General features: G+C 51.3%; 1 protein-coding gene across 4 annotated transcripts in view; it reads left to right on the forward strand.

The window, feature by feature from the left end:
- The window catches only part of WDFY4 (WDFY family member 4), a 273,431-nt gene extending 259,458 nt beyond the window's left edge, over positions 1-13,973 (forward strand). For all 4 annotated transcript variants that reach the window (XM_082718543.1, XM_082718545.1, XM_082718544.1 and 1 more), the window contains exons 57-62: positions 148-306; positions 4,564-4,743; positions 6,495-6,677; positions 8,592-8,676; positions 12,372-12,483; positions 13,530-13,973. In XM_082718543.1, coding sequence (XP_082574669.1) covers positions 148-306; positions 4,564-4,743; positions 6,495-6,677; positions 8,592-8,676; positions 12,372-12,483; positions 13,530-13,596 — 786 coding nt within the window. In that variant the 3' untranslated portion in view covers positions 13,597-13,973. The remainder of the gene's footprint in view (positions 1-147; positions 307-4,563; positions 4,744-6,494; positions 6,678-8,591; positions 8,677-12,371; positions 12,484-13,529) is intronic.
- Positions 13,974-25,067: the final 11,094 nt, after the last annotated feature.

Below are 25,067 nucleotides of genomic sequence, written 5' to 3' on the forward strand. Positions count from 1 at the left end.
CTCCCAAACAAATGAAGTGCCCACCCAGTTCCCGTGGCACACAGGGCAGCAGTATCCAGACCTGCCTTTGTCCCTCTGTCACCCTGTCCCGGCTCCCAGCCTTGTGCTGGCCGGGGCACCAGTGCTCATCCCACTTGTATCTTCTAGATCCTAATGACGTTCGAGAACCTGGCTGCCTGGGGTCGCTGTCTGTGTACCGTGTGCCCAGCCCCCACCACGATCATCACCTCTGGGACCAGTGCCGTGGTGTGTGTGTGGGAGCTCAGTATAGCCAAAGGCCGCCCAAGAAGCCTGCACCTCAGGAAGGTATGGTGCCTCAGGCGGGGATGGTGCCGGGGTGCCGGTGGTGAGTGCATGGTCTGGTGTGGGCCAACTCCCTGAGCACCGAGAGCCCCGCCTCACTCAGGAGCAGAAAACACAGTGAGGCCCTGGGGGGTGTCACACAGCTCTGTGCCACGAGAGAGCCACGGTTTCATGCCCGTGGGGGACTTGACAAGCCCGCAGGGCAGGTACCCCCATGGAGACCCACGCCTCTGGGAGAGATGCCACTTGCATGTGCCACAGAGCCAGAGAAACCAGATTCCTTGTGCTAGAGAATGTTTTTGACCATATGCCAGGGACATGCTTATGCCCACAGCCTCGTTTTGCCTTCACAATAGCCCTGTAAAGTAGGTACTGTTATCATCCAGACTTCACTGCTGGGGGTGGGGGGGAAGCAGGTGCAAGGAAGTTAAGGGACTCATCCTAGAGGCAGGAATGGAGAGGCTGTTTCAGAACAGAAATGGTTGTGCAGGAAGAGAGCAGAAGCAGGGGCGAGTGGACTCCTTCGGGTCCTGCTTCCAGAATGAGCGCTGCTCTACTAAGAAGCCGAGTGTCCTTACTGTTTACTTAATGACGCCGTACGTTCATCTTACTCCTGTAAAGCACCCACAGTTATGCCCACTTTCTCAGGAGGACACTGAAGCTCAGAGAGAGCAAGTTTGCACTTTCATCTCGGTCGATCTAACTTGAAACCCACGCTTCCTGCTTGTGCACCCTTGAACTTGACTGAGAGTATAAGAGTATGACTCAACTCTAAAAGGCAACTTATGTTTCTATCTGTCTTGTAGTTAGCCATAGAGACCCTAGATAACAAGAAACCCGAAAGAATCAGACAAAACTCACCATGGGCCAGATTTCCTAAACTAAACGTTTCACAGGAACTGTTCCTGGGTTCCTCTGGATGCTTTGGCAGCCCCACCCAACACATGGCTGGTGCACGGTGGGCTCTCAGTGAACGTGAAGAGAAGTCAGTGTTGAGGGGGCTGATGAACGCTGCAGGGGCAGTGGTACCTGCTGGAGGGGTTGGGGGGGGCAGCAATGTGAGCCAAGTGCAGGCTGCCTTCACCAGACTCTCCAAGGTGGTCCTCCAAAGCCAACCTTGGAGCACCCTGCTTTTTCATGTTTTCATAGCATTTTGGGTTTCCCAGCTCTTTCCATGAATTGCAGTCACGGGGCTGGGTTCTAATTCCAGGCCTAAATAAAGAGCCCGTGCATTCCTCTGTGGAGCATTCCCCTGGCCAAGGCACCACTGTGGGGACAGCCAGAGATCCAGCCTGAGGGCAGAACTGTCCATGGCAAGTCAGGGAAGGGGGCTCCCCTTGCTGCTCCGAGGTCCCTTTTAGAAATGAAGATGAACTGTAAAAGCCCCGGTATCGACAGCATAAAAATGTCATTCATCATCCTCTCCTAGTTATAAATCAATAGGGAAAGGGATAGAGAATCCCACCCGCTCTTATCTCCTAGGTGAGCTAGAACACTTTCTCATTTACCTGTAGGGGCTGACATGGCCTTGGGGATCCCCCCAAGACCCCCAGCTGCTCAGTGAAGGGATCTGTCCCTGACTTGTTGACAAAACCATCATTAAATAGTTTCATAAACTGTTTTTTAAGCATTTTTTAAAGATTCTACAACACTAAAGACAAATTTCAAATTCACTTCAAAGTCGAGCATTTCTCTCTAATCCCTCTAAAAGTTTTCATTGTTGCTCCTGCCCTCCCCAGATATACATATTTATACCATTCTGATCATTGTGCAGATATGTTTATTCCATCTTCGCCCAGCCTATCCAATTGGTTCTGCTTTTCCACAGTCTCTATAATTTACATTTCAATTTTCCATATTATTCCATTTCCATAAAATTACATCTCAGTTGTTTTGTTATGTCTAGCGCACCACAGTTTAATAAACCATTTCTTCTGAAACTAGACAATTACATTACTCCCACATTTTAACTATTTTAAAGAGTGCTGTGGAAAACAACTTATACAGATTGCTGTTTGCTTCTGATTAATAGTTTCCTTAAAATAAATTTCAAGAAGTAGAATTACCAAGCAGGGACATAGTGCTTTATCTCCAGTGGTCCCGTAGCTTTTCCGTGCCACCAATGACTCCGCGTGCCTGTCTTGCCACAGGTGTCCAGCATGAGCAATTATTTCTCAACGATTTTATTTTATTTATTTTGTGCTACTTTAGTTAGGTATGATGATATTGTGCAGTTATTTTAATTGGCCGCGGAGACAGGTACAGCTGTAGTCCCCTCCCCACCCCGCCCCTTTATTCTGGTTTCACTTCCTGTGGTCTCTGTTACCTGCCGGTCAGCTGTGACCTGGAAGCAGATGCTCCTCCTTCTGACTCATTGTTAGGAGGTTAGTAGTAGGGTAACACCGTGTCATGGTGCCTGTGTCATTCCCCTCATGTCATCTTATCAACTCACATCAGCACAGGAAGGGGGAGTACAGGGTCTGATAAGATTTTTCAAGACAGAGAGGCCACATTTGCATAACTTTTATTACAGTATATTGTTATCACTATTCGATTTTATTATTAGTTATTGCTCTTCATCTGTTGCTGTGCCTAATCCATAAGTTAAATTTTTTCATAGGTATGTATGTATAGGAAAACAAAAACACAGCAGACATAGGGTTCAGCATCTGCTGAGGGGGACTGCTGTTTTCTGAGAAAACAAAAGAGCCAGTAGGGAACACATTTAAATCTGCTGCCCTCTTCACTGATTTCCCTAGCCTTTCCCAACAGCGGTGGCTGAGTGCCTGAAGTGGGAGACAGTAAGCCTGATGTGGGTGGGCCATGTCTGCACGCAGGCTGGTCCCCCTCACTCTTGGGTGCCTTCCCTCAGAAAGCAGCAGACTTTGCTCCATTAATGGACAGCACGCACGTGGGCCCTGGGGCTCAGAGTTTCTCCTTCTGAATCCCCTGCCCTGACTCCAGAATCCCCCGGCTTACAAGCTTTGGAGTCACCATGTCCCCTGCGGTCAGAACTTAGTCATCAGAGCTCCGGGCAAAGCCTCTGCTTTTCTCTTCATTTAGACAGCTTCCAGTTTCCTAAAATGACCCAGTCCCTCTTCTGTGGGTCACAACCAGAACCTTGCCAGCACAAGCTGCTTAGTGCCACATTAGGACCTATTAGAAACAAACAGGGATCCTTGGCAGAACTTTTAATTGCAGTGTCCAGGCAAAGTGACAGCTTTGAATAATGAAGCTCAGCCTCATTGACCCAAATGAGCGAGCAGTCATCTGTCCTGAGGGTGGAGGTTTACCGCTAGGTAAGCCAGGGTAATCACCTTTCAGAATGCCACCTCTGCACTTCTCTGACTGATTCCAGAGGACGGCAGCACAGGAGCACGCAGGAGCTCTCAGATCAGGCTTACCTGGCAGCTTCTGGGACGGTTGTGATGGAAACCACACTGTTGCCAGCAGCAGTAGGCCTCAGGGCGTCGGGTCACCCCAGCTCCTCTGCCATGCATCCCCGGGGAGCAAGGGCTCTGCCCTTATCTCGATACGTGAGCGTCTATAAGCCAGGCCAGAAGCAGCACAGGCCAACCTGAGGGCCAGGACCAAGTTGCCAAGTGGCCAGACGTGCTATGAACCCAGACCCATCACACATGAAAAGTGACATGTTTTTTCACTGTGACCTGACCTCCCTGCCTTCTTCCCATTTTAGCAGGCAGATGCACTTTGTTTCTGAGGCTCCCTTAGTGTGATGCTCAAACTTGAGCATGGAAGAACATTTCCTGGAAGACTTATGAGAACCCAAGTTTTGGGGCCCCAACCCCAGAGTTTCTGATTCAGTAGGTCTTAGATAGAGCCCCAAAATTTGTATTTCTAATATCTGGGTACATGAACCTGGTTGGAAGGCCACATTTTGCAAATCAGTGTCCTTTCATATGACTGACATATGTCCTTTCATATGACATGACAGATGCAAGACAAGTGCAGGTGAGCACACAGCAAGAGGGTGCTACTGGCCTGTGTTTCACTTATGACAAAAGGACTGCAGATCCTGGCTGGGCCTCAGCACCCAGAAATGAATGGGACTGAGCTGAGAGGCCAGCATGGACACACACACATGCACACTCACACAGGCAGGAGTACACAAACCATAGACCTTGGAATCACAGAATCACCCTGAATCTCTGTTTCACCCTCTGGGGAGGGCTGGATATCTCCATAAGTAGCTGAATTGAAGGTCCCTCTCATACCTGTGGGTCTGCCTCTTGTCCCCAGGCCTTGTATGGACACACCCAGGCTGTCACATGCCTGGCAGCGTCGGTCACCTTCAGCCTCCTGGTCAGTGGCTCCCAAGACTGCACCTGCATCCTGTGGGACCTGGACCACCTCACCCACGTGGCTCGCCTGCCCACCCACCGAGAGGGCATCTCTGCTCTCGCCATCAGTGATGTCTCGGTACGGCCCTGTCTCCTCGATGTCCGGGAGCCTGCCTCACATCGTGGTGTAGTGCCCCAAGGGAAAACCCGGGGACAAAGAGAGGCTGACCCCCCAAGAATGTGGAGAGGCTCCCGGATGGGTGGAGTATTCTTTACTCCCCGGCAAAGTGGAGCCCTCAACATGTACAGCATCTCAGGCTAGATTTTTTTTTCCGTTTTTATTTTTCTCCCTCAGGGGGATGGGGGTTGTGGGTCATGCGGGTGGTGGGAAGTGTCTGTTCTTGCACAGGCATGAAGTTGGCTTTGGTAAGAGATCTGTTCGGCTTGACTAATTCAGCTCAGTGACGGCAAACCAGTGTTAATTCAGCAGGTGCTTCTAGTCTCCGTAGCAAGAAGTGCTTCTGCTTTGTCCCTCCAAGCTGGCTGCCATAGATGAGCCTGTCAGGAACATGTGTGTGTGAGAGAGAGAGAAATATTTGCCTAAACCTCAGTGTGGAGTTTCTCACAGGCTGGTATCCCCATTTTAGGGCATGGGGTTCCCTAAGAATTCAAAGCCTCTGCATCTACTCACAGAAACACCCAGATCAGTGCACGGACAGAATGAGCAAGGGGATAATAGAAGGAGGGGGAGATGATCGAGAAGGCTCCTGGTACCAATTTTAGTCAAAAATGATCTCCATGTAGGCCTGATCCAGGATGAATGTTGCATGGGCAGATAGAGGATGGATGGATGGATGAATAGGTATGTGAGTGGATGCATGTTGGGTGAATTAGTGGGCAGATATGTAGATGGGCAGATAGAGCGTGGGTGTGTGAATGGATAGATGGGTGGATAATGAGTGAATGGATGAATTGGGGGATGTTTAAGGAAGGGAACCAAACCCTGATCTGAGAGAGCATAAAACCCATAAATAATGTCTTCTGTCCTTAGAGAAGACTTAACATCAGGACAACAACTTGTTGACTTCAACTTGTCCTGCTGGGCCCGGTGCTGGGTACTGGACAGAGATATATCAGATATGGTCATTGGCCTCAAGAAGACTCTATATCAAAGAATTCAGGAAAGGACATGATGGACCCCAGTCCAGGGAGCTATGGAGGGGCACCGAGTTCCCTACATCCCTTTGGTGGTTAGGGAAAGGCTCAAAGGCATGGCTCCAGCTGGTTTATGAGGTTTCGGTAACAGTGACCACCACATCATTGGCTGTAACATAGACAAGGACTTAAGAAGAAAACTCTCAGCATAAACATTACAGGAGATTAAATGGGGACATTTTTCCTCAGAAATTCCCTTCAGAGGGACACTATCCAATTTTATGATCCATATACAATCATCCAAACCGCTTTCCTCACCCTCCACCAGTGATATGCTGATTTTCTTCATAGATACAGGGCTGGCCAGCCAGGTCCCATGTCCAGAGCCAGGGGAAGACTCCAAGCTAGGTCTTCTATGCTAGCCAGTATATGGTCAGTGAGAGGGCTCTGGGAGGAGCCCAGAGGGTGAGCCAGCCAGCTTGTGTCAAGGAAAGCAGTATCCAAACATGTGATTGCAATAGGAAAATCACCAGGAATCTGCAGTGTATGAAAACACAGCAGATCTAAGAGCCATTTGGGAAGAAGTGGGTGTCTTAGAAGGTATTGGATTACATTGGTTAGTCTTCAGAAGAGAGCAGGATAACAGTGCTTTGGTGTATAAACTCTGGCAGAGCAAGGGGCAGCTGGGCAGGCAGTGACCCCAGCATGGAGTAAAGCCAACTCTCACGGTTGCAGGGCACCATTGTCTCCTGTGCGGGAGCCCACTTGTCTCTATGGAATGTCAATGGACACCCCCTGGCCAGCATCACCACTGCCTGGGGCCCTGAAGGAGCCATAACCTGCTGCTGTGTGCTGGAGGGGCCAGCATGGGACACAAACCATGTCATCATCACTGGGAGTCAAGACGGCATGGTTCGGGTAGGTGTGTCTTGGGCAGAATGAAAGCATGGTACAAGAAAGTGTTTTTCTCTGTTTCGCTCACTTCCTCCAAGAGTCTAAATGTATAGGCTGCATTTGAAACCACAAGCCATGCCAGACCAGGTCTCCATAGCAAGTGAGGACAAGGGCAAGGCCCACTCCTAGCAAAAAGTAAATAAATAAATTCATATATATAGCATTTTATATACACATATACTTATGTAATGAAACACATAATGTCACAAGATGTGAGAGCTGAATGGTCAAATGCACAAGAACATAGCCTAGTGCTGAAAAGAAATATTTGGGCCATCCATTGACACACTTGGCTATCCATCCACCCACTAATTCTGTTCTTCACCCACTAGTCCATCCAGCTGTTTATGTCTATACTTTCCATCTACCCATCCATTCCTCCATCTACCTATCCATCTGTCCAATAATACAACTACCTACCTACCCAACTATTTATCTCTCTGCCATTTCTTCTTTCTTTCCTTCCTTCCTTCCTCCCTCCCCCGCCTCCATCCCTCCCTTCCTTCCTTTGTTCTTATGTCTCTATCCAATCATCTTTCCTTCTATATATACATCCGTTTACCCATGAATCCATCTATCCACCCACATGTCTGTTCATCTATCCGTGTATCCATCCGCTAATTCCGGCTCTGTGCCGAAATCATACAAGCCATAGGGGACACACAAATCAATGGTAATAGGCCCTTACCTTCAAGACGCTCATATCCTAGAAGAGAAGACAAACAGAAAATACCTGTATGCAGCCCATGCTATGACCAGGATAATCAAAGAGTGTCATGGATCCTTTGAGGCAAGCCATGGCGAGGGAGAGCCCCAAGAAACCAGGAAGAGAAGGAAACAAACACTGAGGTGTGAGGATTAGCACAGGAAGAACAAGGTAATTTTTCTGAGACTGACAGGAAAGATGAAGGAATAAGTAAATATAAGGAATAATTCAGAGGCTTCCTCAAGAAACTGTCAATTGAATTCCACAGTTTATGAAAGGAAATGTCAACTGAATGCTACAAGGTGTTCAGGAAAAGGTCCATTGAATTCTACAAATGGTTATGATATCTTCCTGTGTGCCAGCAAGAGACAAGACTGAGGAAGGCCCCTCAAGAAGCCCTGTCTGTGGGCTCTCAGGGGTACATGGTCTCTGCAGAGAGCAGGGTGTCTTGGGCTAGCCAGAACATGAGGAAGCCAGCGAGGTCTGGGCTTGGTGGGGCGTGATCCATGCTGTGGGTCAGTCAGAGGAGCCCGGGCTGTCTGAGCAGCAGGTGCATTTCTTCCACAGGACCCCAAGTTGTGAGTGGGAGTCTTTCATACACTCAGCCCTCATTCATCCAGGATGGTCATGGAGCTCCTAGGATGGCCCGGGGCGGTGTTAGGCCTAGTGTGGAACTCACAGAAGCATTAAAGGAGGCTTGTCCTTGTCCTTTGGCTACAGAACTTCCAGACTTTGCTAGTGAGAAGCCCTACGTGGTCAACCTGAGGACACTCACAGGAGGGCTTGGGACCAAGAGCCAGACACAGAGGATGGGGAGGCCTAGCTGCTGAGTGGTGAGGGAGGCCTCCAGGGATGGCGGCCATGGGATAAGAGGGCATTAGCTGAGTAAAATGGCAACCAGCTCACTTCGGAGTCTCATCCCTACAGCTGAGGTCGAGGGCAGAGGTCCTGTCACAAGAGTGCGGAGTGAACCCACCAAGCGGCAGCTGTGCTTGGCTGAAGCCTAAGTAATTTCTCCCAGAGAATACATTAGTCCTGGAGGTGAAAAGGGCCATGCTCCTGCCCCTTCCCTCAGAGACTCCCTCAGAGTCCCTTGGATGAGAGGCACACACCTGCAGACAGCATCATTTCTCCAGCCAGAAAGATGTTCTTTTTGTCTCTTTTCTGGGCAGATTTGGAGGACCGAGGACATGAAGACATCTGTTCCGGGGCTGGCAGCCCCAGAGGAGCCTGCAACTCCGCCTCCAAGCCCTAGAGGTACCTGCCTGGCTGAGGGCGTGGGACATGCTTGCCTTGCTCAGTCTTCCCTGTCCTCTCTCTCCCATCCTGTAGCACAGTCAGGCCTGTGAGCCCAGGGAAGCCAACGAGTCTCTCTGGATGTTGCCAGGTTGGGGGGACAGGGCCATTAATTGCAAGCTGCTGGTGGGATGTGAAGCATCGTGGAGAAGACCTTTTGCATCCTGGTCCCCTGATGCAGGGACCAGTGAGCTCTGCGCTGCTCCTCAGACATGAGAGCAGTGGAGATGGTGACTGTCAGGAGCCCGTGAGCTTCAGAGCGGGGAGAGTAGGGGACACACCTTGCAGAGCTCAGTTAGATGTTCTCCATCTGCCTGAATGACCCTTCAATCCCAAACTCACCAGCCCAGGGTCTGGGTCCAAACACCTACTTGCCTAGACAGCCAGGCTACAGACAGGAGCAAGAAGGGGACAGGGATAGGTCTTGCCATATGCCTAGGGAGAGGAAGTGGTTCCATAGTGCCCTAGCGTGCCCTGTGGATCCTGGCTTAACCCACCCAACCCTATGGCAAGCCCTTCAAATTGGGTCTCGGTGCCCTCTGCATAAATATCACCCAGAAGCCTTATTAAAAATGTAGATCCACCTTAAACTCCAGAAAACGATGGGTATTGTTAGATTTCCTTATCCAACAGGTCTCCAAGTAAATGGGGTGTGCACCAAAGTAAGAGAACAACTTTTCTGGAGCCCTCTTTGGGTTGTGGCATATGGGACGGAGGTAGGGGAATCTTCTCTCTCTCTCTCTTGCTATCATGGCCACTTGGTACCACCACCAGTCTGGCTGCCATTACAGAACTCAGAGGGAGAGGACTGGCCAGGCTTACCATGGTGCACACTTGCCATACATTCTCTTATTTGTCACAGCAGTCATGTAAGGTCGATTTTGCTATGACACCTCTGTGTAGGATAAGGAAATTGAAGCACAGAGAGGCTTAGTAACTTGCCCAAAGTTATATGACTACTACTCTTCAGACTCAACCAACCTCAGACTAACTTCACACCTCCAGACTAACCTCGACTGCAAATCTTGCCACACATTACCGACAAAACCATCCCCTGACCACAGGCACAAAGGTCACCATCGAAGCCATCACCTCCTTCTCTTCTACCCCAGCTATCCCCATGGCCCCCACCATCAGCTCCTCCAATGCAGCAAACCTTTCTCAGCTCTGTATTCATCGAAGATTTTGGCACAGAACTGAGACATCTTTCTCGGTGTCCATGACGAAAGGAAACATGTTACCATGAAGGGATTCTCCTGTCATCCTGAGTCCCTCCGTTTAGCTCTGCACCCCAGGACCCATGGTCTTTCGTGGGAGAGAATTTTCCAGAGTTCTGAGGACTGTCTTCTGAAAAGAGTAGGCATTTTCAGTTAGTTCATTTCTGGAATGTACTCCACACCTTCTTGAACCATTAGTCAGCCATTTATGGTTTTTTTCTTCACACAAGCACACACAGACATCTCATCAGCCCTTACGAGGTCCCACGCTCTGCCCTGGGAATCCTTTCCTTCAAAGTAAGGCCATCCGGGAACACTTGTCAATAATCTGGGCTGCCCAGACCAGCGACCTCACGAGGATCTACCACCACATTCACTTCATTGTTCCTAGTATCTCAAGGGTCCTTTGGGACTATAAGGAATCAGCCCATCTCAGCTTAAAAAGGAAGATGTGTGGGGCTGGTGCATTTTAAGAAACTAACAGCACTTCCTTGGAGAGCAGGGGCCAAATGTCCTCCCCACTGCCACGCACGTGGAAGAGAGCTAGCACAGGATCCTTATTCTCTGCCCGTGCACAAGTGCGTGGTACACCTGCTAGTTCAGGCTCGGGCGCTACTGGAGCTATGGAGGCCCAGTGAGGAAAGATCCACTCCCCCGACCCAGCCACCCAGGCCCAGTGAGGAAAAGGTAGATAAATCGATGCCTGAACGGAATGCTGGGTGAATGGAAGGACAGATGAACAAAGGGCACCTCAGAGACTTTCTGCTGGTTCTTGAAGTGCCAGCAGATTCATGGATGTCTACTCAGGATCAGCAGTTGTGCTGAGATGGTGCTCATTGGGAATGGGGTCCAGAGCAATGGGAAGTGAGATAAAAAGCAGGAGGCAAGGCTCCGGATCTGGCTCTGTCCCCAGTAGCTTCTCCGTCCCTCAGTTTCCCCCGCCCCATCAGCTGGAGATGTTCCTACACCCTAGTAGGGAGTAGAAAAATATTAGAGAATGAGAAAAATGAGAGCAGAAAAATAATAGGACATAGACAAGAATCTACTCAACAAAATGCAGGTCATCCTTGCAATTTTCACATGCTTGTAAGAGCCTTCCTGACTCATATACCAGCTGATGACATTAGGGAGCTCACAAGACAGTTTCAGGCTGCCAAGACCCATCCCCACCCCCCGAACCAGCCATCCAGGCCCAGGCCCACATCTTCCCCTGCCATTTGTCCTGCCCTGACTGAGGTCACTGCTGTCAAATAGAATTATGTGCCAGGGCTGTGATCACAGTTCAAGGGAGGATTCAGGTGAAATGACATGAGGGCACTGGCACATTGTTGAAAACCAGGCGAGCCACGGTATGGAGCTAGAACGTCCACATGCAGGCTTACAAACGTAAGCCAGTAGAAGTCTTGCTGTTCTCAAAACATCGCTTGAAACGGTTTTGCTGGAAAGTGACAGTTCTGGGTGTGCACAGATATTGGCACACGTGTCCTGTTGGTGTGGATATCGCTGCATCCCTTAGATGCTGTAAGGGGCAAGAGAGGGGATCTTTGAAGACATTAAGGATGCTGCATTTGTGCCCAGATGTAATCTAATTTCTGCGTGGGATTCATTTATTTGTCATTTGAAGCGAGGACCAACCCCGGGGAGCACAATTCATTTTAGGAATCACCCCGTAGATTTTGACTTAGTCTGGCACATAAAAAGTGCTAGAGGAGGGCTTGCTGTCTGGACTTCTGCACAAACACAAAAGGCACATGCATTTCCCAGGGCCTGGGAAGAGGCCCCCTCGGCCCAGCTGGGGCAGCAGCAGCAGCGTCTTCCCGCCCGGCCTCCGAGGGGCCTCGCAGGGATGGACACAGCTGATGTCTCTCCACCTCACCCCTCCATGCTGAAGGAATTACTGTCTGTCCCCAAATGCAGTCATGAAAATGAGTGAAGTAACAATCATCGAGTTATATTTTTTGAAAAAAACGTTCTCAGCATTTAATTATTGGTTGTGGCGTGAGAGGATTTAGATAAGTTGATAATGCCGACTTTATGTAATTTATTTTTACTAGGCAATTACGGGCTGCATTACATCCTGGCAGCAAGGTATTGTGGGGCATCTTATTAAGCATAAAGCCAGTAAACACTGATGAACAATTTTGCTGAACTAGGCATGCAATTTAGAAAGCAATAATACACAAATCCAATTTGGTACACAATGGATACCGCGGCCCGTCAGCACATGTAACTATCACAGGCTGCAAATTAAATTGGGACGGCCCTTTTTGCAACAGCACAGGCCAAGATTAAATATATTTTCCCCCTCAATTTAACAAGTTGCTGACCACAAATATAAATACGTGTTTATGTGTTTGTGGCCCTGCATGTGGACACACACGTGCCTGTGTGTGAGGCCACTCAGGGTTTCGCGTGACCCTCTTGCCGTGATCCCCACAGGTCACAGGTGGGAGAAGAATCTTGCCCTGTGTCGAGAGCTGGATGTCAGCCTTGCCTTGACCGGGAAGCCCAGCAAGACCAGCCCTGCGGTGACAGCTCTGGCGGTGTCCAGGTAACCAAGACCTGGCTTCTTCAGGCCTCCAGCAGGGAGCGCCAGAAAAGCCCCTTGGCTCTAGGCTCCAGTTCCCAGGCCCTGGGAGGTGGCCTCCGTACCATAGGAATCGGGGAGGGCCCCTAAGGCACAAGAGGCAAACGAGGTGCCCGGGTAGGGCCCTAGGACATTTTTTTAACACACGCATGTTCTTGCTCGCTCTCTCTCAAATATCCGTGAACTCATAAAGAAACCGTAAAGGTAAAAGTATATGGCTTTGTAGTTTCATGCCATAGAAGGACTTTTTTCCTGAGGCCCACTACCGATTATAACATTTGGTGTGGTGATGATCCTACATCATTGAAAAAAGAAAATGCCCTTTGAAAGCTCCAAGCCAATGTAGAATGGCCAAGTGTCAGACACTACCCTTGATAGACATTATTTTATTCTTGCCAGTTACCCCAAGGCAGTAAGGGGTGCTTACCGTCATTAATCCGTCCCACACAGCAGGGAGTGTAGCCTCAGGAGGCCATGGGCCTTTGTGAACTGCTTCCCTTCTTCCCTCACTGCCCTGGAGTGGTGGCTCGGGGTCCATGGTGGTGGGAAGCACTCAGTTCTAGAAGCCAGACTGACGTGAGGTGGGCCAGGGGAGACCATGGGCAAAGGGACAGAGAGTGCAGAGCCCTAACTCTTTGCTGGAAAACTTGCCATTTGTTTGTTTGGGGGAACCAGCTGTGTCTTCACAGGATAACAGGCACACCTGGAGATGCTGGAGAGAAAAGTCTGGGCTTCACCCTGCCTCTTGGAGCCTGGACATCATGGAGTGTCCCCCACAAAGTCACGAGAGAGGCTACAACTAGCGTAGTTCAAAAGTCCCCCTCCCCCACAGTCAAAACATTCTCCTGTTCTCCCAGCGCCCCCACCCCTGCCGCAGGTGGAGGCCAGGTGCATGTCCCATGGGGTCCTGGACTGAACCCCCTGTGTCGCAGTCTCCTGAGGGTTGGCTGGGATAAGTAGGACTCACAGGCTTGGCTCTAACAATCCTATTTATTCATTCTCTTCCCAAGAAACCAGACCAAACTCCTGGTCGGCGATGAGAAGGGGAGAATATTCTGCTGGTCTGCAGAAGGGTAGGAAGAAAGAGACGGCGGAGGTCTGGCCCAGCGGCGTGTGTCCTGCGAGGCAGCAGCACCCCGTGAATGCAGGCTGACTCAGTCCCTGGGGCGCAGGGAAGTCTCCCCCAAGGAAGGGGCTGCTGGCCCTCAGAGCTGCACACCCTGAACTTCTCCACGGCCTGTGGGACTTTGGCCTTGGATTGTCCAAGGACACGCTCTACAAAAAGGAGTCACGCCTGGGAGCCTGGGAGCAGTGATCTGGAAACCGTGACTCGCTCACAAGCTGCCCACAAACTCACGAGACTCACCTTTTCAAAGGGCTAATAGGGTCACTTCCTGGAAACTAATGGGAATACTGGATTGTCTTTATTTTATTAAAACAACTGTTTTCCAGAAGCAAGAGGGCTCGTGAATATAAAATGACCCCCCTTTTCCACTCAGATGTTTCCTCCCAGACCTAGAAATGTAGGGAGGCCCCAGGGATGCACAACCCGCCCGGAGTTTTCTCAGGCCCTCCTGTCTCCCTCCATGGAACCTGGCGCTCTTGCAGGCTTGCCTGCCGGACAGGAGCTCATGGGGAGCGAGGGGCCATGTTCAGGAGGCCTACTTCTGTGACATGGAGGAAGGGGTGCTTCTGAGGTCCATTGGGCCCCTCCCTGGGTGAGAAGGGCCCGTGTCTGACCCCAGGGCCAAGGATCACACTGCCTCCGGCGGCACTCTTCGCAGACAGCCCATTTGCAATCCCCTCATCAGTCTGGGGCTGCACCGGAGGACCATAAATTGAAGAGCAGAGAGCACCACTCCCCAGGAAGGCAAGAAGCAGGGTCAGAAATATCAAGGCTGGGGCTGCTGTCATGTTTCAAAACACCATTCATCACATTTTCCCAGGGCTGAAAGGTCTGCTGGCCCAAAGGCTGTCTTGGGCTCATTGACTTGACAAACACATCCTGAACCGATGCCTTTTGCTTCCCCAGATCACTGGGAAAGGAGGGGGGATGGCGTCAGGTCTTATTGTTGGAGTCTTGGGACTAAGATGTCTGTGAAGACAAATGTGACTTGAGGAGGAACGCTGAAGAGATGGACGCCCTGTGCCCTAGGTAGGCCCCGGGTGATACTGTGGCTCTTGCAGTCGGCTCAGGCTGCCAGGATACAGTGTCGCAGGCTGGGTGTTTTAAACAGAAAGGCTTTGCACAGTTCTGGAGCCGGGAAGTTTAAGATCAGGGTGTCGGCCCAGTTGGTTTCTTCTGGGATGTCTCTCCCCACCTTGTAGATGGTTGTCTGCGCCTTCACCTGGATCTCCTCCTGTGTCTGTGTCCTAACCTCCTCTCCTTATAAATATACCAGTCATGTTGGATTTCAAGGTCCATCCTCATGACCTCATGTTACCTTAATTACCTCCTTAAAGATGTTATTTCCAAAAACTGTCACATTCTGAGGTCCTTGGGATCAGGACTTCAGCCGATGAACTTGGCCAGGATGCAGTTCAGCCCAGAAGGAGGCGGCGCTGGAACAAAGCTTGGGAAGGCAGCTGTGAGTCAGCCATGAGCAGGTGGAGAACGAGACGTTGCCAGAAGAGAAGACTGTGCCGGCAAAGGCACAGGGCAGGCCAGGCCAGAGCTAGAAAGAGCCAGCCGGCAGAGCGAGAAGACCACGCGGAAGCTAGGAGCAGGAGGGGCTGTCACCTCAGGCAGCCTAAGTCCTTTCCCCTGTATCCCCACTTCCTGCCAACAGCAGCCTCAGTTTCTCTGTCTATAAAATGGGGCTACCTAACAACTTGTCATGTCCTATCTGTCTATTTTACGGAGGGCTGAAGAGGACAACAGGTGGCCTGTCCTGACATGGTGTAGTCTTTCAATAGATCACTGATTCAGTCACTCACCTGTGTCTTCTCCTGCTGAGCCAAGCCCTGTGCCAGGGTCCTGGGGACAGAAAACATTCTGCCTGTTCCCAGAGAGGTTCCCTGCCTGGGCTGGGGAGAGGCACAGAGTGAGCATGACGGGAAGCATGCTGTGCGCCCAGAGGTCTCTCGGGCTGGAGCAGGGATGTTCACGCAGGAGACCATTGCTTCAGGAACATCTTGGAATGCAAGCCCACCTCTTAGTTTCTGGGTCCCTCCCAGAGCAGAAGCCCACGTCCACATGTTTAACAGTTTCCCAGGCCGTGCTGATGTGGGGCCTAGAGTGCCCACTTGGAGACATTCTGGAGCAGACAGAGACAGGACCCAGCAGGGGTGGAGGCCTTTGCCCTCTGCTGCCTACGCTGCCATCTCAAGACAAGTGCTGATGGGCTTCCCTGACCTCTGAGGTCAGGGACCCCCGTGTTCCACTGGCTTTCACTGGCTCAGCCAGAGACAGTGGGCATGCCCAGTGCTCGCCCAGTTGAGCTCATCCCCATGACAACTACTTAATAGCTGTGAGGCCAGGGGCATCTGGCGGGCACAGTCGGTTGAGCGTCTGACTCCTGGTTTTGGCTCAGGTCATGGTCTCGGGATCCTGAGGTTGAGCCCCCCTTCGGCTCCGCGCTCAGCAGGGAGTCTGCTAGAGATTCTCTCTCCCTCTCCCTCTGCCTCTGCTCCTGCTCACACATGCGAGGCTTTCTCTCTCTCTCTCTAAAAATAAAAAAATAAATCTTAAAAAAAAAAAAAAAAAGGAAAAAACTGCGAGACCAACACCCATCTTCCCAACCCCACCACTGCGAAGACAGAGAGCTCCCACACTCCCATCCTGGGAAAGTCTCAGCTCTGCTCGCTATTCCAGATAAATGCTCCTTTCCCACCCATTCATCACAGTAATGCTTACCCTGACCTTTGGTTTTCCATCTCCGCTGAGAGCCCAGGGAAGGGAATTCAGAGCAATGGACCTCCTTCTCACGGCAGACAGGACGGCAAGGCTTTTAGTCCAGTCTGCAAAAGTGAAGATCAGCATGTGCATTTCAGTCAACGCTTTGGGAGACAGCTTTCCCCACCGTGGGTCCCAGCAAGGCTTGAGCCGTGCCCACCTCTCTATCTGGACAGGCTTAGGCTCACCTGTGACATACTTACCCTAAAAACTCTTCATTGCTTATCAGAAGTTCAAATTCAACCGCTTGTATTTGTATTGATTAAGTCCCAGTGCCCTGCTCCCTGGACCTCCAAGAGGCAAGGAAGGATGGTGGCCGGCCCAATGACAGTGCTCAGTGCGTTGTGGTGGATTGCTTCTGTGAATTGCTAGAACCCAGTGGAGGGACTGCCAGGGGTTCTTTGTGCCACCAATCATGTTTCCTCTGTCCCTCACTCTTGGTGGGTATACCCTGACCTTCCAGTTTTGTCCCTGTGTGCGCTGGAGTCCACGTGGGACAGAAGCTACCTCCCCCAGGCTCTGCCAGCAGCTGGGAGCCAAGCCCTGAGCACCCAGTCTCGGGGCTGCCGAGAACTCAGAGATTGGATTTGGCCACATCAGCATGCAGCCGAGCAGGGCACATGTGGGGAGGAACAGACTCTTCATATGAAAATCCTGATGAAATTTATTTAGCATAAAATCAAATCTCTCTAAGCCAAAATCTGTTTTGCTTTAGTAAGTTCTGGGTACATGTCACATGTGCAGATCCAGGGCGTGTGTGTGTGTGTGCATGCTCACACGACTGAGTTGTTTCCATTTCATTCTTACGGCTGTTGCCGGTAGCACCTTCATAGTCCTCTTAGTAAACAGGTTTCTCCAAATTATCTCCTTCCCCCAAATCCTTGAAAGCTCAGAGAACACTGTGAGGTCCAGGGCAGAGCTCTCTGTCTGCCCACAAAGCGGCTGATACAGACACCTCTCGCCCAGGACCCACTACTGCCACCTGCCAGAAATGATCACATTACACCCCGCACCCTGCCGTGACTCCAGGTGCCCCGGGCCCAGCGGCCCTACTCCTCACTCACGCAGCAGGTGGTGATGCGATCTCACTGACGGCAGAGTGATGGCTTAACTATCCTTCCAAGCAGCTGCTCCTTTCTTCCTTCCATCCATCTCTCCTTCCTTCCTTCCTTCCTTCATTCACATTAACTACCCACTCAAGCGACTGCACATTCATTCATTCATTCATTCACTAGCATTGCCCAAGGGACCACTGAGTGTCTCTTCCAAGCCAGGCTGGAGCCTGACAGAGAGCCCTAAGAGCCTGGACACGGATGCCTGAATCTTAAGCCCTAAGAGCCTGTGCCATCGGGGGTCACACAGCCCCTCTAATTCTGCTGTTTTACAGGTGAGGGAAACCAGGGCCCAGAAAAGGGAAGGGAGGTAACTAAGGTCATGGAGCAGGTCAGGCAGGTCAGTGGCAGAACCTGGTCAGGGCTCTGGATGAGATCACCACCCCTGCAGTACCACACGGCCTCATGATCTTTGGTGGGTGTGGGGGGGGGGCTGTGGCACAGGCAGATGGAGGTCTAGCCTGCTGCCAGGCCCTGGAGCCTCAGCCCCTGCCTTACTCTCCAGTGCCTGGGTTTCTGGGACCCTACCTCACCTCACAACAAAACATGGAGAATGAAGAGTGGATATAAATGCTTCTGGAAGAATAAAAAAGAAAAATGGGTTGAATACTTTGTATGGGAAGAGACCACCTTGGATACCTCTTACAACAAGGAACTCACTGCCTCAAAAAGTAGCACTCTGAGACCTGGGAGTTGATCCTCCTACTTGGAGCACAAGTCACGGGAGGTTCCTGCACTGGGCAGCCCAGACCCCCAGAGTCTGGGGAGCAGAGGCTGCGATGTTGCCCCTTTGGACTGGGCGTGGCTCTTGGCTCTGTGCCCCTCAGCCCTGGTTGTCCTTCTTTCCTGGGGTTCTGTAAGTCAGAGGGAAAATTCCCCACCTCACAGGCTTCTGGAAAATTCAAAGAGATCCTGTGTGTAAGCTTCTACCACAGAGCAGGGGCTCAGGAAAGGCTTATTATTGTCATGCTAATTAATATGGTTTCTCACACAGGGCCCGATAAGAGAATAATACTTTCCTTTTCTTCTCTCTCCTTTCCAGGTCATCATCCCCTTATTCAAATGCTTCCAGAATTTTTCTCATTTCCGACCACCTTCACAATTTCTCTAGGCCGTCTGTATCAACCACAATGATCTTAATGTTGTCTTTAACTTCATGTGTTCTGTGAATTTTAACCTCTAAGCATTAATGTCTGTGAAATCACAGGTTTGAGACACAGTTCCTATTTTTTCTAATTACATAAAAATAAAAGGGAAAACAACTCTTCCTCATGTCCCCCTACAACCACCCAGTCCGGGGTCTCCTAGATACAACACCAAAAGTGAAATCCACTAAGGAAAAGTAGGTAGATTGGATCTTGTTCAAGATATTCTGTTCTTTGAAAAATACTATAAACAAAATAAAAGACAAACCACAGATGGAAAAAATATTTGCAAATCACATATCTGACCCAGGACTTGTAACCAGATGATACCTTAAAGCTCTCAAAATTCAATGAAAAGAAAATAACCCTGTTTAAAAAAAAAAAAAAATACAAAAGATTGGAAGAGACACTTCACCAAAGAAGGTATCTGGCTGGCAAGTACGCCCACAAAAAGATCTGAGTATCATTATCATTCGGCAAATGCAAATTAAAATCAAGTAATAGACCACAATGTTATAAAAATGGCTAAAACTGAAAAGACTGACCACACCAAATATTGTAAAGGACATGGAGAAGTGAAATTCCTTTATGGCGGGAGGGAATGTAAAATGGTACAATCACTTTGAAAAACAGTTTGGAAGTTTTTAGAAAGATAAACTCTTTCCAGTATGAAAGCAGTTATAGACAACGCACAGATAACGTAAAGGGATATGTGTGCCTGTTTCTAATACAATGTTTATGGATGTTTATGGATACTGAAATTTGAATTTCATGTCATTTTCACACCACAATGTATTATTATTCTTTTGATTTTTTCCAAATATTTAAAAATGGAAAAACCACTGTTTACTTGCAGACGATATCAAAAGAGGGCTGCAGCTTGCTGACCTGGTTCTTGGGTAAGTACCCAGGGCCATTTCCACGAGGAACAAGGAGAGGCTTTGGGCATACGGCCTCTGCTGGAAGGCTGGAGGCAGCAAAGCCAGGTCCATTTGGGAGAGTGACTTCTCCCCACTTCTGCGTGAAACACAGCATGACTGGGGTTCAGTGAGCCAAGGGACACAAGGGATCCAGATGGCCGTGGATCACCAGTGAGAGAAGGTGAGGAAGGTGGAGACCCATCGAGGAGCCGAAGGTAACACCCACAGGAGGCTGGACCAGGGGAAGCCCTGGAGTCACCCCTGAGGGCTCATGATACCTCCAGTTGACTTCCTGGAACAATGGAGGGGTCATCCCATTTGGATGATTCTCCATTGCGTGGCAGAGAAAGCCCACGAAGGAGAGACATTCCTTCCCCATGCTGGAGAGGCCTAGGGACTTTGGGGTCTCATGGTGCGGAGTGAGCAGGCACCTCTTGACCAGTGTGACGGGCTTGGGCTCTTCAGAAGCCCCCAGTGACCAAGAATCAGCCACGGGTGCTCCTGGCCCTTTACCGCTCAGAGTAGTGACTAGTGATTACCCCCAGCAGCCTTGAAGAGGGGTCACCCAACCTCACATATTGGGGATCTCTGGGGCCTTGGGACCACGGCAGGGTCACAAACAGGTGGTTTGAGGAGCGAGATAGAGCCTGCAGGAGTCTTCTGTCTGGGCTGGTGAGAGCGAACCATTGTTTGGAGTCTGAATGCCCTGGGGAGGTTTGAATGGCACTGCTGGTGTGGAGCCCACCCTGCTGCTTCCCACAGCCAGGTCAGGTCCACATCATCAGGCCGGCCCCAAATCCATTTTAATTTACAACCACTGGGCCAGCACCTTGGGGGAGACTCAAAGCCTGAAAAACGTGCAGGCACCCCCACTGCCTGGCATTCAGGGGGCAAAGGAACACACGCCCAGGATCCCCCGAACTCAGACCCCTCGGAGTCAATAAGTGGCTGGCAAGAATTCTCGGCCATTCCCTGGAGTGATGCCCTCCTCCGGGCACTTTCTAACCCGTTCCACGTTTATCCATAATTATTTTTCCAGACCGACTCTTCTCAGGGCTCTGACACAATGGTGAACAAGACAGATTGAGGTCCCAGCCCTTGGGGAGCTGACATGGACACAGTCCAGTCATGGACACAGACAAGGACACACTGAAAAGATGAGCTTGTGAAGCGGGCCATCGGGGTACACTCAGTCTAGAGCAGGGAGGGACACCCTTCAGAGAATTGGTTGCTGAAGGGCAAACCCAGATACATGTTGTCTCATGTTATCTTGTGTCTTACAGTTAAGGAAACGGAGCCTGGGAGAGGCTGGGGGCCCAGTCCCAGCTGAGGGGCCTGGGTTCAGGGGGGTCTGTGTCCCCACCTAACAGCATCACAACAAAGAGCTGCGGGACGTCCTTTGCAGGACAGCACTGAGCCCTGCTGGGTCTCTTCCAGTGTCCTTTCCTTGGCTCTAAGACGCACCTCACCCTGTCCCTGTCCCTCCCCTGTCCTTTCAGAAGCATCTTGGCTCTCTCTCCTTCGTGCTCCACAGACCACCTGGGCAGCCAGCAGGTGGCGCAGGGAGGGATGGGCTCTTCTGTGCCGTCTGCCTCTCTGGACTATCCTGTCACCAATACAGGAGACAATGGCTGCTTCCTCTCTGAGCACTAGCACCAAGTCGAGGGTCTGCTGCGGGGGACAGGGACACAAGGCCGTGAACAGGACCCAGAGGGGCACCTCAGATCGGTGAGGCAGCACCCTCTGGGTGGCTGGGGAAGCCTTCTCATAATGACTCCAAAGACCGTTCTTCATCCCACCTCGGCTGCTGGAGAAGAGGTGTGTGGGGAAAGGAGCTCCTGAACTGAAGCACCAACCAGCCCCCAGCCAGACTCTTCCCTGGCCCGCCACTTCCCCCTGCTGCCTCCACCCTAGCTCATCACTCAGGAGCGAAATTCCCGCTTTCCTGCCCAACCCCCTGAGCATCGGCGAGGTCCTGAAGATCAGAAATATTGTCCTGTGTGTTTACGTCTGTCTGTACTGCCTGGGGCGCTGGTCCCATGCGGGCACTCTGGGAAGGTGTGTTGAACGATGAACTGGAAGGAACCCTCAAAATTCTGCAAGTCTGTATTCCCAGCGTCTGGCCAGGCCCTCATAAGCGGTCACTGCGGAGAGCAGCACCGTGGCTGGGAGGCTGGAGAGGAGCTCCGGCAGGGGTACCCCCCGGCTGTCTGGGCCATGGACCCCATGGCCTGGGGATGAGCAGACACTGGGCTTGGCACTAAAGCAGTGAGGACTGGAGGTTGAAGACAGAGATACAAAGGGGAGTGAGAGACCAAGAGAGAGTGGGCAATGTAACGGAAGCAGCTCGCTTCTTGGGACAGGACCTGGGCAACAGGCAGGACACCTGGTGACCAGCTAAATGCAACAGGACCTTCCCGAGATTGGCTGTCTCATTGAGGCAGCCAAGAGGTGGGAACACCGGACCCTGGCGAAGAGGTGACTTTGAAGTAACACAGACTATGGCTGATGTCCCAGCTCTGCCCATGCTCTGCTGAGGAACTTGAGGAACCTGATGTAACTTCGGAGTCTCGTTTTCCAAATCTATGAAATGTCCACAATCATACCCAACCCTTGTGAAAACATCTAAGGTGTTGTGCACGCATTCCCTTAGCCAGGTGCCCGACACAGCTGCTCGGTAGCAAAGCTGGCCCTTTGGTGTCTTCTTGTCAACCAGCCTAGAGCCGTGGGCTGCCCTTTTCCTCCAAGGACATTCCAGCCTATTCCCCTGGCCGCCCATCTATTCATTTGTTGAAAGCTGAACTCTCATGGTGTGTCCGGTGCTGGTCAAGGCCCTGGAGATGGAGCAGGGCCTGATAAGTGAGTCCCAGCCTCCAAGGAGCTTGCATTCTACTCCAGGAGACGAGCAGTAGAAACTTAAGGAAAATACCTGGTAAGTAAGTTGCCACAGGTGGGAAAGGGGCAACCGGGGGGTTGGGGTGGGGGTGTGACGGGGCTCCCAGGGATCGCTGCTCCAGGAAGGTGGCATCTGCCCCAGGAAAGTAAGACCTGAAGCAAGCAAGATAGTGAGCCAAGTAGGTGTTGCAGGAGAACATTCCAGCACAGAGATGAGCCAGTGCCAGTCCATGAAGTAGGAGCATGCTGCTTCCAGAAACAACAGGGGTGGGGGAGGGGGTGACTTTGAATTGGGGTGGAGTGATGAAGAGAAGCAGGGACAGGGGCAGAGTAAAAATGAGGGGAGGGTCCCAGGGAGCACCCAGAATGGCCAGAGGTCACTGCGCAGCAGACATGAAGGGAGGGCAAAAGGTTCCAGGGTTCCAGACCCTGACCGTCCCACATCCTGGGACCGTGCCTCCCAGCTCCACCCGAAGATGCAGAGGGCTCACCTAACGCCACCAGCTCTCATGGGCCACTCGTTCCTGTTCCTGTGGCCGCAGCATCTCACATCCCGGGAGCCATCTCTGGAGTCCGGCCACAACGCTGTGGGCATTACCTAACCTGGGAGGCCCACGTCAACTGCCTCTCCCCACTTGGCTGAGGCCGGGCCCCGATCCTCCGCTCACGTCTGCTCCCGGAACAGCGTGTCTGGGCTGGGCGGGAATCCAGCCGCCGGACTCCAGGCGGAGCCCAGGGCCATGCGTGGGGATCGCTGTGAAAAATAACACAGATGGCAAGCCTCGCCATTTCCTGTACAACACATAATTAGGTTAGATAAGAAACTAGCTGTGTCTAAGTGCTATAAATGTCTATATTAAGCTATTTTGAAAGTGCCGAGCACTTTGACATTTCAGAGTTCAGAGTAATTGAGGTATTGAAATAAAATTGCTTCTGTTATTTAAAAGGTCATTATCGTCTTCAGCTAGATATATGAGGACTATTTTCCACTCTAGTGAGCCGTTCTCCCTGGCGCAATTAGTGTCGCTTGAGCAGCGGCCTGCTGGGGGACCCCCAGCCGCAGCCCCCGCCAGAGCCCAGGCAGCCGCTAGGACACACGGAGCAGGAGGGAGCGGAGGAGAGTCTCCGTCAGTGGCCGTGGACCCCACCCTCCATGCTTGGGGCTTTCACGGGCACTTCCTGTGCAGTTGGTCCCACCCTCACAGGGACTGCAAGGACGCTGGCACTTTGGCAAGGCTGCAGAAGGGAGTTGAGGCCACCGGCAGTGACGGAGCAGTGGCAGGTGCCGCTGGGGACCGGCAGGGTGGCGAGCGCTGGCCACCGTGCACCGAGCACTTGGCATGCTCTGGAAGTCTGCCAGCCCTTTACGGTTCTGGCTTCTTCAAAGTTTGTCATCATCCCTAGAGGAAATGTGCCCATTTCAAAGATGAGAAAACTGATCCTCAGGGCAGTTGAGAAGCTGGAAACAGCAAGAAAGTGGCCGGAAATGTTGGAAGACTCAGGAATGGGAAGAGTATTGCTCAGGGCCCAACCCCACTCCCTGTAGCTCAGACAGCCCTGGCCTCTCTACACCATGACCTGCCCCTCCCCCAGCCTATGTCCCTTGTGCCTTAAGGGCTCCTTGTAAAGAACAGAAACAAGAGTGGTCTCAGCTGGACTACTCGGCCCCGCAAACTTGGACCAGCGGTTCCTGGGAGGGAGACTCTGCTGACCCAGACTCTGGCTTGCAGGAGAGCTGGGTACCAGGGGACACATACTGGTACGGGTACGGGCGCCCTTGCCAGGCCTCATCAGTCACATGGTGTTCCTGAGAGCATCCAGATCAGGTGCACATCTCAAACAAACTCTGCAAGCACGGCTCCTGGAACGTTCCTCCATAAAAACCAAACATCACAGCTCTTCTCCCATTCGCATTCGAGCCCCTCACCACCCCCACCCCCGATGGTTAAGTTCAATAAATAGAATGCTCTTAACTAGAAATGAGACACCTAATTAAGTACTAAATTATATTCTTGGTTATCACTGATATAATATATCACAATCTCCAAATGTCCCTCAAAGGGAATCTTGACTTCCAAAGGCATCTTCAACTCAACAGTGTGGGCTCCACTGCTCTGGGAAAAAAATAAGCGGCAACAAGTCAGCACTCCACCTGCGTGAGGCCCTGTGCTGCGCAATGGGGAAAAGCTTCAGAAACAGCACTTGCTCTCTGAAAGCAGGGACTCTAACTGGTATCTGTACCCCCATGCTCACGGCAGCACTATTCACGGAAACCAGAGAGTAGGAACAACTCACGTGCCCATCGATGGATGAACAAATAAGCAAGACATGGGAGACAGGTGTGATGCAGTAGTATTCCGCCTTCGAAAGATGGGAAATTCCAAAGCGTGGCACTCTATGGCTGAACCTTGAAGACATTATGGTCAGTAGAGCAAGCCGGTCACAAAAAGACAAATACTGAATGATGCCACTGACGTGACGCCCCTCGAAGGGTCGAATAGAGACAGAAAGCAGAATGGTGGGGCCGGGGACTCAGGATAGGGGCGTATTGGGAATTATTGTTTATGGGGAACAGAATTTC

The sequence above is a fragment of the Mustela nivalis genome (genome assembly GCF_964662115.1).
Source record: "Mustela nivalis genome assembly, chromosome: 2".
Taxonomy (NCBI): domain Eukaryota; kingdom Metazoa; phylum Chordata; class Mammalia; order Carnivora; family Mustelidae; genus Mustela; species Mustela nivalis.